This window comes from Molothrus aeneus, chromosome 2, assembly GCF_037042795.1.
Source record: "Molothrus aeneus isolate 106 chromosome 2, BPBGC_Maene_1.0, whole genome shotgun sequence".
Taxonomy (NCBI): Eukaryota; Metazoa; Chordata; class Aves; order Passeriformes; family Icteridae; genus Molothrus; species Molothrus aeneus.
Genome location: NC_089647.1, coordinates 1002549 through 1019522, shown reverse-complemented (window position 1 = coordinate 1019522; position 16974 = coordinate 1002549). Strand labels below are relative to the sequence as shown.

General features: G+C 46.5%; 1 protein-coding gene across 2 annotated transcripts in view; it reads left to right on the top strand.

The window, feature by feature from the left end:
• Positions 1–8403: 8403 nt before the first annotated feature.
• Positions 8404–16974, top strand: part of SCAF4 (SR-related CTD associated factor 4) — a 29031-nt gene continuing 20460 nt past the window's right edge. For both annotated transcript variants that reach the window (XM_066571837.1, XM_066571836.1), the window contains exons 1-3: positions 8404–8481; positions 16011–16094; positions 16673–16717. In XM_066571837.1, coding sequence (XP_066427934.1) covers positions 8452–8481; positions 16011–16094; positions 16673–16717 — 159 coding nt within the window. In that variant the 5' untranslated portion in view covers positions 8404–8451. The remainder of the gene's footprint in view (positions 8482–16010; positions 16095–16672; positions 16718–16974) is intronic.

Below are 16974 nucleotides of genomic sequence, written 5' to 3'. Positions count from 1 at the left end.
TATATTTGTTCTCAGATAATTTTTGAGGGGTTTAAGGTGTTTGAATCCCTGAGTTCAGGCAGAGAACCTGTGTTTGCTGGCACAGGAACAGGGACAACAGTGGACAAGAGAACCCTCTCCATGTGCCAGGGGTGTCCTGGAGCAGCTGAGGACATTGTGACTCCTGTGCCTGGGTCCTGCAGATGCCACTCAGGGACGGGGGCCTTCCTAAACCCAGCTTAAAACTTGTCTTTGGACATAGGACACCCTCAGAAATATTCAGAATGGAGTTACATATACACGTGTGTATAAACATGGACATTTACCTGAGTGAGCATTGAAGCATTGGCTGTGTTGGCAGTGGGGTGATGTGGCACTGCCCCTCCAGACTCTCTGCCAGAGCCGTGTTCCCCCCAGAATCTCCAGTTTGCTCCCTGCAGCTTCTGTCCCCCAACAGCCAGCACGCAAACCGGGCTCCTGCAGGTGTCATGAAGCAAATGGAATTTAATGGAATCCAATGGAATTTAACACCAGGGTGACTGGCAGGGGGTTGCTGCCTTGGTGCTGTTATTCTTTTTCACCTCCCATTGATTGGGAAGTTCAATTTCTGGATTTCAGCGGAGTGCTGGGTAGGGCTCCTTGCAGGGCACACTGTGGTGTACTTTAGGACCTTGGTTAAAGTCCCATTTACATGTAAGGGAACACCAGAGGATGTGAAATGGGTGGGAAATGCCCTGTCTTTTCAGAAAGCTTTGAGGTGTCAGTGATGGATGAGATGTGAAGAACAGGGAGCCCAGAGTCCCTGGGTTTGGTGCATCCTGCAGGGAAAGGGCTGAGGTGTGGGGAATGCTGGCAGAGCCCCTGCTGTGGCCTCCTGGGGTCAGTCCTGGTGTTCCTCACCTCTGGGAGCCTTTCCAGAGCATGCTGAGGCTAAAAATGGGGTTGAAATAAAGTTCTACACCCCAGGAGGGACCGCTGCTGCTCCAAACCCTCCTGTGCCACACCACAGGGACAAGATGCCCCCCCAAAATGCAAAAATGTACAGTTGTATCTCCTCACTCTCCTCCTTTTCCTTGCAATGGGTCAAAAAATATCAAAATTCCTCAGAGCCCAACCCAGGACTGGCTGTGTGCTTGCATCTCTAGTAAGGGGTGTTTTTCCAGTAAAAAAAAAAAAAAAAATATTGCAGATATTCAAATGCTTCCTTGCAAGAAATATTCCAAACACCTTGTTAAAATGTGACCAGAGCAGCGATCCCCCCCTGAACAAAGACCCCCATGTTTTGCTTAAGCATGAGAGACTTTTGGATGGCTGAATGAGCTGCTGGAAAATCAGATTAAAAAAACCTTGAATGAAGGTTTTTTAATGAATGCAGCCCGGTACCAAGCTATGAAAATTCACCTGGGTGCTTTGCAGCTGAAAACATTCATTTCCCAGGGGTTTTCCTTTGTGCCCAGGACAGACTGGCTGGGTGATGACTGCAAGGCTCAGTTGCAAATCTCAGTTTCCTTGCTGCACTCAGGTCTCTGGACAGCACATCAAAGGCTCAGGGCTGGCAGACCCAGTTATGAGGTGTGCAATTATTCACAGGTGAGCACTCTGGGCTGGGCTCAGCACCTGAAACATTCCTGAAGTGACACCAGCTTCAAATGAATAGATTCAGTTTTAAATTGGGAACCCCTGGGAGGTGCTGAGGCCCTGGCACAAGGTGCCCAGAGAAGGTGTGGATGCCCAATCCCTGGAAGTGTCCAAGGCCAGGCTGGAGAGGGTTTGGAGCAGCCTGGGACAGTGGAAGGTGTCCCTGCCCTTGGCATTATTCCATACATATTCCAACCAACAGGTATTTCAGCTCAAGGTTTTTCCTTGGCATGCTTAAAAGAAGGACTAACTGGGCTGAACCTCCCAAAAAGGGAAAAAAAAAATTAAAAAAGAAATGTGTTTATTAGTTACACTGAAATCCTTTCTGTCACCTGCACCACTTCCATGTAAAAATGCAGTGTTGGTTTATTCCAGAGGCACTTGGGATACACTTCCCTTGCAGGACCAAGAAGGGCTGGCCTGGCAGAGGTCACCTGCTCACTAAAGAACCCCGTGGCTCAGCCACCAAAATCTGAGGGGTTTAATTATTTCAGCCCATTTATTTGCTGTACAAGGGTTCTGTTGGGTTTAGTTTAACAGCCTGGACAGACAGCCACGGTTTAAAAAGCAGCATCCCAGCCAGACTCCCCTGGGATGAGTTATCCTGAGCCTGGCTGCCAGAGCCCAGGCAAGCATCTTGCTCTGTGCCCCGGGGTCAGTGCCTGTGGCTGCAGGGGAGAGGCAGAACATTCCTGAGCCGGGGATGCTGCACGGGGAGCGCACACTCTCCAGATGTTCCAGCTCAGGGCGTGGCTGCAAAAGCTCCCTGGCCGCTCTCAGCTGTCAAGACAGAGCCCAGAGGAGGGGAAGAGCAAATTCCTGCCTCTCTGCTCCAAACTGGGGGCTTGGGGTCACAGCATCGGGAGCCCCCAGCTGGAACCAGGCCCAGAATGTGCATTTCACAGGGAAACTCTGCTGCACACTGCACAGCCTCCCTCCCACTGCTCTGTGCAAAACAATCTTCACAGAAACTTCATCTAGTTTTGTGTATTTGTGTGTAAATACTGAGATGGGGTGTGTTGAATGGCAGTGAGTTTTACATCTCTCGTGTCCCACCATTCATCGAGGCTGATAATGGAATAAAATCTTTTAAAATGCCCCTCAGCTGCCCCCCGTGTCCGTAAAAGCCAAGAAAACCAACACAGCTCCTTTGCATCCCACTGTGTTCCAGCCCAGGAAAGGCTCCCTTTCCACACTGACACAAATCCCCCTCAAATCCCTGTTTCTCTCCAGGTTATTTTCCCTTTCTTGCTTATTTCCCAGTCTCAGGAGAGTCTCTCTTCCAATCTCAAGCCCCCCAACACCTTGGTTCAAGGAGCACAAAGCAGGAGGAGCTCCAGGACCATTTGTTCCAACTTCCCCCTGCAGCAGAATAGAAAAAAAAAATCATATTTGGTGAAATCATATTTCCCATGAGATTTTGCTGCTCTTTCTCCTATTACAGAGATGGGTTTGTTGCCCCCAGCTCCCACTGTGGCTGCTGCAGGCACTTGGGCTCTGATCCCAGGGGTTCCAGGGGGAAAGCTGCTTCAAACACTCAGGGGGAGAGAGGTTCCAGTCAGCACATCCTTGTAAATTCTTCAGTGGAAAACTGGAAGGCAGCTCCTGAATGCTCCAAATAAAATTTTTGGATATTTTACCGACAGACTTTCTAGAAAGAAGAAGAAGAAAAAACCAACACAGATAAAACCACAGCTCTGGGTTTGCATATTTACACGGTTACAGGATGGAGCTTGAGTATCAGGGTGATTATCACAAAACCCAGTGGGTTTTTCATTCCTGCACCTGTTTCTGCAGCAAGCACATTCTCCCTTGAATCAGCACTGATCCACCTGGCTGATGAGCACTGAGTGCCATGAAATATTTGGCAGGGGAGAGGAATTACTCATGAAGACTCTGGCTTTGACAGCACTTTCAGACCCTGTCTGCTCCGAAGTGGCCAAAAGGGATAACGTGACTCAGGCACTGGGAGGGCCCTCCTGCCTATCAAAAAGAACATCTTAGTCCTTGGCCCAAGGCAAAACAAGCAGAAAAAGGATTTTTCTTCTCGTTTTCCCTTAAGAAAATGGAAAGAAGGAAAAAAAAAAGGTGAGGAAAAGTGGAAATTTTCCAGGGTAGAAACCCATTTTGATTTAGGTGAAATGTACATTTTTGAGTTGAGTCTGTGGCTAGAAACCATAGCTATTTAGCCTGACTGCAAAGCCTAGGCTCAGAGAAACTGCTTCAATGAAGGACAGAGATAAGGGGGGGAGACAGAGGGTGATAGAGAGAGACAGAGACTGCTGTGAGAGCAAGCCAGCCTGACCTAGGAATTCTTTCTGATAAAGAAGAACTAGCGGCAAATGTCACAGCGAAATTCCTAAAAATGAATATGTATGAACCTACTGTGAAATCACATGCATATGTATCTGAGAGGGGGATAAAAAGGGACCTGAAGTTCCCAGAGGTACTCATGTCATTTTAGGGGAAGGATTCCCACATGCCTCCAGCGCTGCAATAAACACACTGGCTTTACAACTTTCACAAAAGTTGTGGAGTTTTCGGCTATATCTCTGCAAAACAAAGGCTGCTAAAATTATCCTGCAAGTCAAGGAGCTGGTAAACTGCAGAAAATTCAGGAAAGAGCTCTGAGAGTGAAAAAAAGCTTTGAAGAGAAACTTTCCAGCGGAGGAGCTTGGTCCTTTCGGGGCTAGCAAAGGGAGGGCTGCGTGTGTGTGCCTGAGAGGGAGCCCAGGCTCGCAGACAAGGCCATAATGAGATCCAGGGCTGGGGAGCTGAATCCAGACAAATTCAGGCTGTAAAATAAGACACATATTTTTAACAGGGAGGGTAATTAAGCAGCACAGCAACCCAGCGAGGCACTGTGGCAAAGCCTCCTTCTTTGGGAACCTTCAAATCAAACTCAGATGTGTTTTTTGGGGGCCAGGCAGGAAGGAGGCTGGTGCTGGGTGTCAGCAGGAGAATCCAGAGGAAGCTTTGCCATCAGAATTTGGAGTTGCTGGAACAGAGAGAGGGGGAAGGTCCAGCAAAGCACACAGGGAGGGTTTTGGGTTTTGTTCAATCAGCTGATAGGGTCTGGTCAGCTCTCAGGAGCTCCACTGGAGCTTTTCCCAGCTCCATCCCTTCACCTGAGAGTGTTTTATCTCCTGCCAGAGGCAGCTCCACTCCTCCTGGCAGGAGGCTGAAGGAGCTTGGCATTGGGAAATGCAGAGGGACAGCACAGAGGAAGCTGGAAAACATGGAAAGGTGAAGGGCAAATGGGACAGTGAATCCAGGGATGTGTTTAAACACCTAGGGATTAGGTATTTATGTCACGGCAGGGTTTTGCCTCACTGGTATGACACAAGCACTCCTTTAGTCTGCCCCCTAACACACATTAAAACAGGAGGGGAGACAGGACAGGTGAGAAAAGTGGATGTGAACCTTGGAGTAAGTAAATTTTAAGCAGACCAAAGCCACACGAAAATAAAGCATAATATTTAAAACCAGTCAATTTTTACAGAAGTTTATTTTTAGAAGTAACCCTGGTAGTATCACAGGGTGATATACAAGCATTTGTATATCAAATGTATATCACTTTTTATACACAAGCATTACAACTGAAATGTTTGGGCAATCAATAGCCAAGGTTTTATCCAATCAAGCAGCCAAAAACAACATAAACAAATTAGTCACTCCTTTACCAAATTAGGGCCTCGTTTTCCCAAAACACAAAAATATGTGCAAAAAGCATAATTACATGAGCTTCATCTCCTAAATCTTGTGAATAAGATGCTAGCAGACCTGAGGGACACTGAAAGCAGAATACACATCCTCCCAGCCCATGCCAAATGTGCCTCAGTGCCAGCTGGTTGATTTCCAAAGAGTGTAATATCAAAAATACAGAAAAGCCTGAAGAATCTTCCCAAAACGTTGGCAGTAATGACTTCTGAAGCATGTTCCAATCCCCACACTGAGTCAAACACCTAAATAAAAGATCTTATTTGCAAGCACATGTACTCAACATGAATGTATTCCCAGCTGTGCTTGTATACTTTACAGCAAGGTATTTTTCCTAGAATCCACTCTAGGCTTGCCCATATTTTCCTAATAGGACCCATATTTGTGGATATAGGGGAATTACAGGAAATCAGAACACAGAAATGCGTGTACTGGGGGGAAAAAAGCAAACCAAAAACCTTTGAAATGTGTGTTTCTCATCACACAAAAATCCACAGGCGTGTAAAAAAATGAAAATAAAATCAACTAAAAATAAAACAAAACAAACAAAGAAACAACAACAAAAAAATTTTAAAAAACCCAAACAAACAAACAAAAAAACCCCAAAACCCAACCAAAACCAAAAAACCAACCCAAAACCAAACCAAGCCCTTGTGCTGTGAAAGAAAGAGGCAGGTACTAACAGGAAATGGAACCTTAAAATCCAGGGAAAAGCCAAAGTGCTTCCAGGAGATGTGGAGCTCCAGACACCCCCGTTTCTGCAGCATTCCCGTGTTTTGGAGGAGCAGGAGAACCGCCAGACCCATCCCACCACTTGTTTCCTGTCTTTAAGGAAGAGTGGATCTACACACACATGCACGGGAATGTTTATTTTGGCAGAGTTTGTTTAACTGATTTTTTACGTTGGAAATGATGGGGGGGCTATCTTGCCAAAAATAAAAACAACCAAAACCAAGTAAACAAAACAAAACAAAAAACCCAAACAAAACAAAAAAAAACCCAAACAAAATACCAAAAAACCCACAAACAAACAGAAAACAAACAAAAAACCGCCCCCAAACCACCAAAAACAACAACAAAAAAACCACCCAAAACCCCAAAAACCCAACAAAAAAAATCAAAACCCCAATCCACAACAAAACCCAAGCAGAGCCAAATAGCGAGGTTTGCAACTGAAGCATTTTATATATACATTTGATATAGATATATATATATAAACATATACATATATATATGTGTGTATATGTGTGTATATATAGATAATGATGTTTTTATAATTACTGACATCACTGTATTATTACTATTATTATTATTATCATCATTATCATCATCATCATCATGATGTATTAATTCCTGCATTACTGTGTGTCATGCACTGACATCACAATACAAAAAAACTCAGAGGTGATCAAACCTTTTTTCTTTTTTTAGGTATTTTTTTATTTTAGTTGGGTTTTGAATTTGTTTATGTGGGAAGTTTTAGATTATAGAGTTAGATAAGTTTTTCACGATTTGGTTTATATTTTTAAAATTTTTTTATATTATTTAGGATCTTTGTGTTTATTTTTGGGTTAGTGGTTTTATTAGTTTTTTTGGAAATTTTCGATTTTATTTTAGAGAAGCTGTAGATTGTATAGAGGAAGTTTATTAGATTAAATATTAGAAATATTTTTTTAATATTTGGGGGAAATTGAATATTTTTAACAGGGATGTAATAGATTTAGAGGAGAAGAAGGAAAGTAAAGGTTGAAAAGTTTTATTTTTTGGGGTTTTTTAATAAACTGGGTGTATAATTATAGTTATGAATTATATTTGTAATAGATTTTAGTAATTTTTCAGTGGGAAATAATCTTTATTTTCATCACCATCGGCCCAAGAGATTTGCTGACACTCCTCAGATACAGTTTCAGGGAGGGAAAATTGTGTTTTCCCTGGTTTTAATCTTAGTGCGGACATCAGGGCCATCTCCTGGCCACTGCAGGCGCTGGCAGAACAGCAGTAATTTAGAAAAAAAAAAAAAATTAAAAAAAGCTTTTAAATTGAAGGTGTGAAGCCTCTCAGAAATTATTTGCTCCCCAATACCCGGAAAGTTTAATAGAAACCACAGGTTAGGACTGTATCGGTGCTTCTCCAGAGTACCAAGGAAATCATCTTTATCTTCTGTTATCATCTTTGACCTGAGAGCTGTCTCTTGCATAGGATTTATTCCTCTTCTCTCAAATATAACACAACTAAATATAAATATAAATATAAATATAAATATAAATATAAATATAAATATAAATATAAATATAAATATAAATATAAAATAAATATAAATATCGGGGGTTTAATTTTTTTTTTTTTAACCAGTGTATTGCAAACCCAAAAATGCTTACAAGTTAGTCACACATCCCTTATCAGGCTTTAATACTCCGTGCTCATATCCCACAGAAAACCACTGATAGGACCCAAAATTCATTTCATTTCGAATGGTCAATTTTATTGCTATGGTTCAATTTTATTGCACCCACTGAGCTGCCCTAAAACTCTTCTGAACTGAGCCTGGCCCAACTGAGCCGAGCCGAGCCGAGCCGAGTTCAACCGAACAGGGCCGAGTTCAGCCGAGCCGAGACGAACGCAGCGAGCGGCACCGAGCTCAGCCGAACCGAGCCGAGTTCAGCCGGACCCAGCCGAGCCCGTGAGGAGCAGCCGCCCCACTGCTGTGAGGGGGGGACCCGCGGCGCCGGTGGGGCGTGCTGGGACAGCGGTGCTGTGCCGGCGGCTAGGGCAGTGTCGGTGTCGGTGACAGCGGCTGAGGGTACTGACGCTGCCACCATTCCCGCCCGCCACAGCGGGGGTAGCGCTGACATGGCGCCGAGCGGTCACGTGGCGCCGCCATCCCTCCCGCCCAACGTCTCGCGTGGGCCGGGAGGAGGCCCGGCCGATCCCGGCGTGCACCGCGCCTCGCCCCCCCCCGCCCGTCGCGCGGTCGGCCCGGGCCGCGCGCTGCCCGCGAGCCCCGCCATGGCCGCCGCCATCATGGCCGCGCCCTGAGGGCACCGACCGGCCCTGCCGCGCCGCCCGCCCGCCTCGCCCGCCGCCTGCCCGCCGCGTCCCGCCGCCAGCGCCGACATGGAGGCCGTGAACGCCTTCAACCAAGAGGTGGGAGCCGAGGAGCGGGCGGCGAAGCGCGGGCCGCGGCGCGGGGGGGGGACACACGGCGGCCGCCATCGCGTCCCCCGGCTCTCCGCGCTTCCGGCCGAGCCCGGGCCCGCCGCCTGCGGCCTGCGCGGGGAGCGGCGGCCCGGGCCCGCCGCCGGGCGGGGAGCGCTGCTGCGGGGGAAAATGGAGGCGAGCGCGGCCGGGCCGTTCAGCGGCCGCTCCGCGAGGCCCCGCGCGGGCCGGGCCGGGCCGGGCCGGGCCGGGCCTGCGCGGCGGGAGGCGTTGGAGGGAGACCCGGGCCTGCCCGGCAGCCTCCGTCCTCCCGCCGCTGCCTCGCTCCCCTCCGGGCAGCGCTGCAGAGCGGGGTCCGGGATCCCGGGCCGGGTCGCGGGGTGCCCGGGCTGTCACGCGGCGCCCCCGGAGCCGGGGAAGCCGCGGTTCGGGACCGGCCTTTCCCGGTAGTGGCTTGGCGAGGGAGCCGCGGTGCGAGGCGGCGGCACGGGCAGAGGCCGCAGGGGCAGGGAGCCATGGGAGGAGGCTCATGCCTGGGATGGGACTCGGGGATCGATCCCAGCTCCGGGGACTGGACAGGTTGGAAGGCGTTTATTCGCCTTTGCTACGGCACAAAGGTCCCTCCCTGCCTTCTTCTGGTTTTGGTTTTTTTTTTTTTTTGTTGGTTTTTTTTTTTTTTTTTTTTTTTATTATTTCTTAGTCAGTTGGAAGCAAAGAGGGTCGTGGTTGTTTTTTGCATAATATATAGCAACTCAATCCAGCCTCTGCTGTGTAAAGTTTTTGACACGTGACTTCAATTATTATTAATTACTGTTAGTTGCGCTTTTCTGCCTCGGTTGGACGGTGTGGCTTTGCAGGCCCTCCATGGACAGAAAGTCATGTAAAGCTGAGGCAGAGCCTGTTGCCAGGTTCCTGTTGGAGGCTGGGTGGCTGTGCCTGCCCGTTGAACAGAAACGGGAGAAATGGCAGCTGCTCCCCTGTACTGGACTCAGGATGTGCAAGGCTTTGTCACACACACACCTGGGAATACCCTCATCCATACCAAAACTGTGCAAGAGCAAAGGGAAAAGTGGATATCATGCAGATCCTGTTAGTGGTTTGTTTATTTGCCAGTGTTTGGGGGTTTTGTGCAGCTCCAAACCAGTGGGATGGCAGGGTGCAAAGCCACCTTCCCCAAAAAATTACAACTGCACACGTGTGCCATTTTCAGTGTTGATAGAAAGAGGGAGCAGCAATATTGTTAATTTCCTGCCTCAGTATGAGCAGCGGCGCTGGCAGAGCCCAGGGCCTGTCACACAGTGACCCCAGTGCTGGTGCTGAGCGTGCCTGCAGAGCAGGAGTTGGTGCTTCGGGGATCCCGTGACCAACCCGTGTCCTGGCAACCAGTGTTTGCATCCCCTCCTCTTCCTCTCCATGCAGGAAGGGTGGGATGCCTTTCCTCGGTGCAGTTGGGAGTGCTGAGGGAAATCCCGGTGCGGGGCTGCTGGAGGGTTCAGTTGCATCTCGGATCTGGGGGAGACATGTGCACTCACTAAAATCCCTGTTTGCAGCCCTTGGCACGCCTGAGTGCTTCCCTGGAGCTGCTGGTGTGTAAAGCAGCACGTGGATAACTTCAGGGGCTGTGTGCTTCCTGCCCTGTTCCCTCTCAGGAGCTGTGCAGGGCATAAAGTCCAGTTCCACACTGCTCCCTTCCCTTTTCCTCCTGTGTTGCCTGCAGCTGTGCACGCAGAGCCCCACAGGCTGACAGGAGCCGTGAGGGGGCTCAGATTTATGGGCAGGTTTTGTTCCTTTCTGCCCTTTCCCAGGGACAGAGAGAGCACTTGCACCAAAGCTCTGGGTGTTGTTCCCACAGTGGTGGGATAGCACAGGCTGCTGAGGCCTTGGGGCTGCCACTCCCAGCTCACTGAAGAGTTAAATCTTTTACTGGGAGGGGAACAGCTTCAGCAGTGAGGATGGGGCAGCTACAGAATACCCTACAGGAATTCAGGATGCCCTGCAGGAATTCAGGATGCCCTGCAGGAATTCAGGATACCCTCCAGGAATACAGAATGCCCTGCAGGCATACAGAATGCCCTACAGGCCTGGAATTCCTGCACTTGCTGTAGGTGCAGGAATTGCTGTACAGTGCCACTGGAGACAGGGAAAGTTGCAGTTTTACAGTTTTACCATGGCAAATGCAGCTGCAGTTTGGTGCTGCACTTGCCATGGGTGCTGGAGGTGATTCTCTGGAGGTGGCACCTGCCAGCTCTTGGCCACTCTGCCTGAAAGAGGAAATGCCACTCGCTCCATCTGGTGGTCCTGTCATTTGGGGTTTTTGGGGTGTTGGCAGCAATTTCTCAGATGGTGGGAGGCCCAAATTCAAAGTGTGGCTGTAAACCTGATGGGATTGGTGTCCCCTCTTGGGCAGAAGGGCTTGGGGAGGGAGAGCAGCGAGTTTGGCTCTGGCAGGGGGTGGGAACTCCAGGGTTGTATAATTTGTGTTGGATTGTGGTGCCATTGCCAATCCTGTTCTTTGGACCTGCATTTTGAATGCAGCTTTGCCAATAAACATCCTCTTCCAAGTGCTGGTGTTTCTACGGGAGCGTGCAGGGGTTTTGTATTGGCTGCCTTTTCTTTTCCTGCAGCTGTAGTTGGAGCAGGTGCTGCCAGCTGAATGTGGGGGATTTGACAGGTCTGTAGTGCAGTGTGTGTTCTCGGAGGAGTTCACTTTCACCAGTTAGAATTCATGTGCTGTTAGGTGGATATGTTCTGTTACAGTAATGAGGCAGTATAAATAAATCACAAAAGTCAACTGGATAATGGAACAGAAGACGAAAACAAGCAAACGTTTTTCTTTTAAAAAAAATTTAAATCACACCCCCAAAACACAAACAAAAAACCCCCACTGAACCCACACATCTGCCATATAAATCCTTGTCATGTTTTAGTTTAGGGGATGCCTGTTTTTTTCTTTAATCTGGAAAACTTGAGACATAGTTTACTGGTTATAAAAGTTAGAAATAAAGTTGTTTTTTTTTTTTTTCACAATCTTGCTGCTGGAAGTAGAATAAAGTCAACTTTCCTGTTTTGTAATCTTTTATTTGTGTTGAGTAATGCACATCACTCACTCAGTCCCGTGTCTCGGTTGTTAATGTGTACCCCTGAAACAATTGGTACCCACCTCCATGTGCCTAGAGACAAACACATGGGAGGTGCAGGGGGCTGTTTATTTAAAGCTGGGGCTGCACATTCCTTCTTTGCTGTTTGCCCATCCGTAGGGCACTGGACAGCTGAGGTTTGGACCCAGTGTGGCTGTTTTCTGCCAGTGGCAGGACTTTCTTTTGCCTGTTGGTGACAGCCTTCCCCTGCATCCTGAGGAGCTATAAATAGAGGTTAGCAGGATATCCTTGCCAGTGGTTCTCCTGCAGTTACTGGAGCTCAGGATGCCCAGTGGGGCTCCATGTGCACAGAAAAACAGAAGGACACAACTACCAGTGTCTGCCTGGGGCCTCTTTGCTCTGAACTTGTTTGCAGCAGCCCTGGGAGCTCTGGTAGGGATTCCTGGTAAGAAGCAGTGGGACAAGCAGCTTTCCAGGAGATGTGCTGGACAAAAGAGCCCTGCACTGATCCCCAAAGCTGCATTTGCAGAGCACATGAGGAGAAAACAAAACTCCATTCTGTGCACTCGCATGATGTCATTTTCATATGAGTATCTTTTGTGAAGATGTTTCTCCCCAGTGATTCAGGATTTGTGAATGGTCTTTCTAGGCCACAGAAGTAGCTTAGTTGATGAAGTGCTGCTGAGCTTCATTGCCTGGGGGTCATAGCTGGTCAAAATCAAATCTCACTTTATTTTCCAAAGAATGCAGCCTGACAGCTCTGGATGTTATGGTGTTCTCTTACCTTCAGCAGCACCTAATACTTGCTGTGCTTCACAGGTGGTGGTCAAGCATTTCAAACTTGCATTGATCCTCTGAGATACAGCTTAGCAACAGATCCTTCTCCTTGCCTTAAGGAAGAACGGGGGCCTGAAGAGGAAAGGAGTCAGTGGCTTTTATAGGGGAAGGAAAATGTATAGAGTGACAGAATTGCTTTTAGAGATGTGGTCATGCATTAACAGTAAAGGTGTTTTGTTAACAAAATAGTGCAGTATCTGTGCTTGTTGGTCGTGTCCTGCACAATCCCTTCGTTTCTGTACAGGAACAAGTAACTGCACTTAGGTCTGTGAGTCACTGGTGGTTGGCTGGGTTGGGTGCTTTCTAAATGCATGAATAAAATCCATTCCAAAAGACAGTGAATGAATGTGGAACCTGCTTTGGGAAGGGCTGTTGGACACCTAAGGCTTGTTGAAATGGTTGAGGGCGTGTTAGACTGCTCTGGAAATTGGAGAAGGGGAGGTTGGATGAGGTGTCCTGACAATGACCTGGCTGCTTGATATCCCCTAATCACTGACCACTGTCTGGCTCAGGAGCTCCTTCCTCTCTGTGCAGCTGCTGTGCTCTGGGGTTTGTTTAGTGACTGTATAAAACGGGCCCACAGCTCTTTGTTTGTAAATACAGACACCTTTTTATGGCACAGACACTTGAGCAAGAGGGCAAAGCCAAGGGAGTCAGTTCAAGTCCTAAAAGGTACTTTCACTGTGTTACCTCCCACTTTAAACAGAGTCTCTTAACATCATACATCAAGCTGGGTAAATTTTAATGTAGCACTTCTCCCCTTTACTTCAAAACCCCCTGGTTCTCAGGTTTCCATGTAAATGAAACCATCAAAGGACATTAATTATAGAATGAGAGAAATTAATAATTTGCTGCTCAGAAGATTGAGACGTGAAGGCCATCAGCAGCCTGTTCCTTGTGGCATTGCCTGCACCTCACAGGGCTCCTGGGCTGGAGCAGGGGCACAGTGAGAGCTGGAAGGTCTCTGTTCACTCTGCCCCATGTGGAGCTCCTGTATTTCACACTCATTCTGCATTTGGGCACAGTCACTCTGTGCTTGGTCTCCTTTTTGCTGTCCTGCTGTGGTTTAATAGCATTTTTAACCTGAAACTGAGGAGGTGAATTTTCTGCCTTTTGCATCCCTGCCTTTATAGATACTTTACTGTGTACTTCCATCCTGCTGGGAGAAGCACCCAGAAATACTCTTAAAGACATATTTTGTACTGTGGCCTGAGTTCAATACCCTTGAACACCTCTGCTTCTTTTGTATCAACATCCTGTAAACAGGCACTTAGGGGCAGTAAAAGCAGAAAGTCATTTCTAGCAGGTCACAGCATTGCAGGCACAGGTTCCTGTTGTGAGGCAGGACTTTGGAAAACCTCAAGCTGTAAATTTTCTTTGCCTTTGTCACATACTTTTTTTTTTTTTTTTGTGAACAGAGTGTAAGTTTTTGTGTCCAAGCTGTTCCTTGAGCTGATCATGAGAAACTGGATGTATTGTTGTGAAACAGCCCTCTAAAACTAGTGGTTGTGTGACTGTTTTGTATATTGGTTTGGGAAATGTGTGTCCAAGAAGATCCAGGTCTAATTGAGCAAATGCAACTGGAAATACCTGGGTGTCCTCTGAGCAGCTCCTCCTTCCAACAGGGAGAAGCCATGAGGAACTAGGAAGGGAGCTAAATTCTAGCTGTAGCCATCTCTAAAGCATGGCATTGACACATGTAACATACCAAGAATGACATAAAAATTGACTATAAAGAGTTATTTGGTGTTCTAAGATCTTAGGTAATTTCAAGGAAAGGAGCAAAATCCTGAGGTAAAATTCCAGGAGGTGGTGGGAGGGGTGAAAAGAGCAGGATGGATGGAGGGATGGATAGACATGGACACTCGTGTATCAGTGCCTTCATTCTCCCTGGCAGTTGATGTGTCCTTGGATTTTTATTTTTTTTTCTGTGTTTCCCCCAGTTGCAGTGTCTTGCTTGGGATACTTTTAGGACATTTCTTTTTATTATTTTGCTGCACTTGTTTCTAGTCACCCTGGGCCCTGCTCTGAGCTCTCCCAATTTCCTTGGGGTCTCTCTTTGTGTTCCTGAAATACAAACATCAAAGCAGTGCTTCCACACCAGCTCCTTTGTTCTTTTTCTGTGGGACTGGATCCTTTCCTGGATGAGCCAGTGGCTTCTTCATGGGTAAAGGAGGGGATATGGAGTGTCTGTCAAAATGCTGCCTCGTTTTCTTCCTCCCCCATCCCAGCTTTTGAGCCTTCTGGTGGTTTGTTTGTGGGTGTTGGGGTTTGGATTTTTTGCTCCCCTTTCATTACCTCTTCAAACAGATTTTCCTGAGTTTTAATAATAGCACTAACTTTGTTCATCAAGAGTCTCTGCACTTAATTCTAAAGCACTTAAGTCTAAACTGAAAAGAAGATTTTTTAAAAAACCCATGTATCGGCTCACAGAGCCCTCTCTCCTTCTGTGTTTTATCTGGCAGTTTTTATTTGTCCATACTGTGATTTCTCAGCAAGCAGTGATGTTAGCTGTAGTATCTGTTACAGCTGAAATGGCTTCAAAACCCCAACGTTCTGGCACAAGAACTTGCATTCTGTGGGGATGAATAAAGAAAAGTCATGGGCTTGTGTTGCTGGTGGAAAAGGCATGTGGCTACCACTGTCTGCAAGGACAGTTTTTCTTCTTTCCTGTCTCCTGGAATAGGAATCAAATTAAGAAAGTAAATACAAAATAAGAAAGTCAATTTCCTACTCTTGGTGTTTCCTAAGTGTAAGGCTTCCTTTTGTACAGCTCGAAGCCCTGTTAGCACTTCCCTTTTCTCTGAGCATGTGGCCAATTTTTTAATCTCCTTCATTGATGGTTTTCTCCCTTAACTGAGACAGTGGATAAATCTGTGTAAGTTGGTCACTTCACCAGTATCTTGGAACTTTAATTAATAACATAAGAGACAAAGTTTGAAATGACATCTCACTTTCCATTACACTGACAAATGGAGACACTTTGATTCTCTTACTTTGCTGTGTGGCAAATAATTGATGACATTTTTCACTCGCATTCAAGGGCTCAATTCTTTCTTTATGATGAAGACAAAAATGAAATTATGTAACACAAACCAATTTTTTTTCTGTGATTTGTGAGGAATATTTCAAGGTAAAAACAATTATGTGTCTATGCTCAGCTTTCTGTGTCCATCTCTGTATGCAGTCCTGGTTTCCCTCAGTTTCTGAAACGTGGAGCTAATGCTTATTTTCAGTTATGGTCAATGTCACCTATAAAGATGACACATAACTTCTGTATACTTCATATAAACCTCTCTACACTTCATATAATATCTCTAACTTCTGCAAAGGTTCTCCTTGAGGAGTGAACTTTTCCCCTGGGAGCCATGTGGAGGGTCAGGCAGCCAAGTGTGCAGAGCAGTTCTTTTTAGCAGTAACCTGGCAAATGCTGCTTTCCTTGGCTTTGTGAAGCAGCCACTTCTCCCAGGGCCAGCCAGCACAGTGTGGGATGGCACTACTCCAATCACCCACCTGAAATGTTGTTTTTGCTTAATTGCTGAACTTCAGAGTGCATTTCTAATGTTTGTTTTCTCTGTTTAGCTCTTCTCACTGATGGAGATGAAACCTCCTATTTCCCGAGCAAAGATGATTCTCATCACAAAAGCTGCCATTAAAGCTATTAAGGTAAAGTACAACAAAACAGAGATGAAGCTGTAGCAGCAGCAGCAATGTTTTATTATTTCACTTGTAAGTAAATACTCAGGATTTCCCAATCTCAGCTTGGGGGATGGTTTATTCTAGTTGCTGTTGAGGCTGTTGTCTAGAAACAAGTGGGTGGTGAATATCATCCCTTGGTTTTGGACTAGGAGCAAAATGCCAGCTTGATTTCTTTGAGTCGTTGCTTATTCATGCTACACCCACTCGAGTGTTGTGATTTTGTGTAATAAAACTAAATATTGCAGGATGCAGCTGCACCTTAACATGTGAAACCAGTGTGGATTGCAGAGAAAGTAAATCCAGAAAGCTTTCACTAATACTTGGCAAGCTCTGTGCCTTGTGTGCACACTGACACGCTTCTGGCTTGGGTCTGGGTTTCCCCCATGGAATATTTTTCTGTTTAGGAGCATTCTGCTTTTTGGAATTTGACTGCAACATTCTGTAGCCTTTCTGAAATGGTAGTAAGCACAAAGAGTTAAAATGCTTCTAAAATGATGTGCCACTGCTGAGGAGATGATAAATGAATAGATGTATTTATTTTGCAGCTCTACAAGCATGTTGTCCAGATTGTGGAGAAGTTTATCAAAAAGGTAAAAAGTAAAAAAAAAGAAGAAATGTATTGATATGCTTTGCTAGATATTGCTAATAATGCTAGTAAATAACCAGAAAGGCTTATTCCTTAGGGATTGAGGGAGGAAATTCTGATTTGTTAGGTATCACTTTGTCTATGTGAGTTCCACATTGTAGTTTTTCCATAACACATTAAGGAGGGGAGGAAAGCAGTAAATTGTGGGATTTCCCACCTTCCCTACACAGCAGCTGGGGAGGAACCTGGAGGTGCTGAACT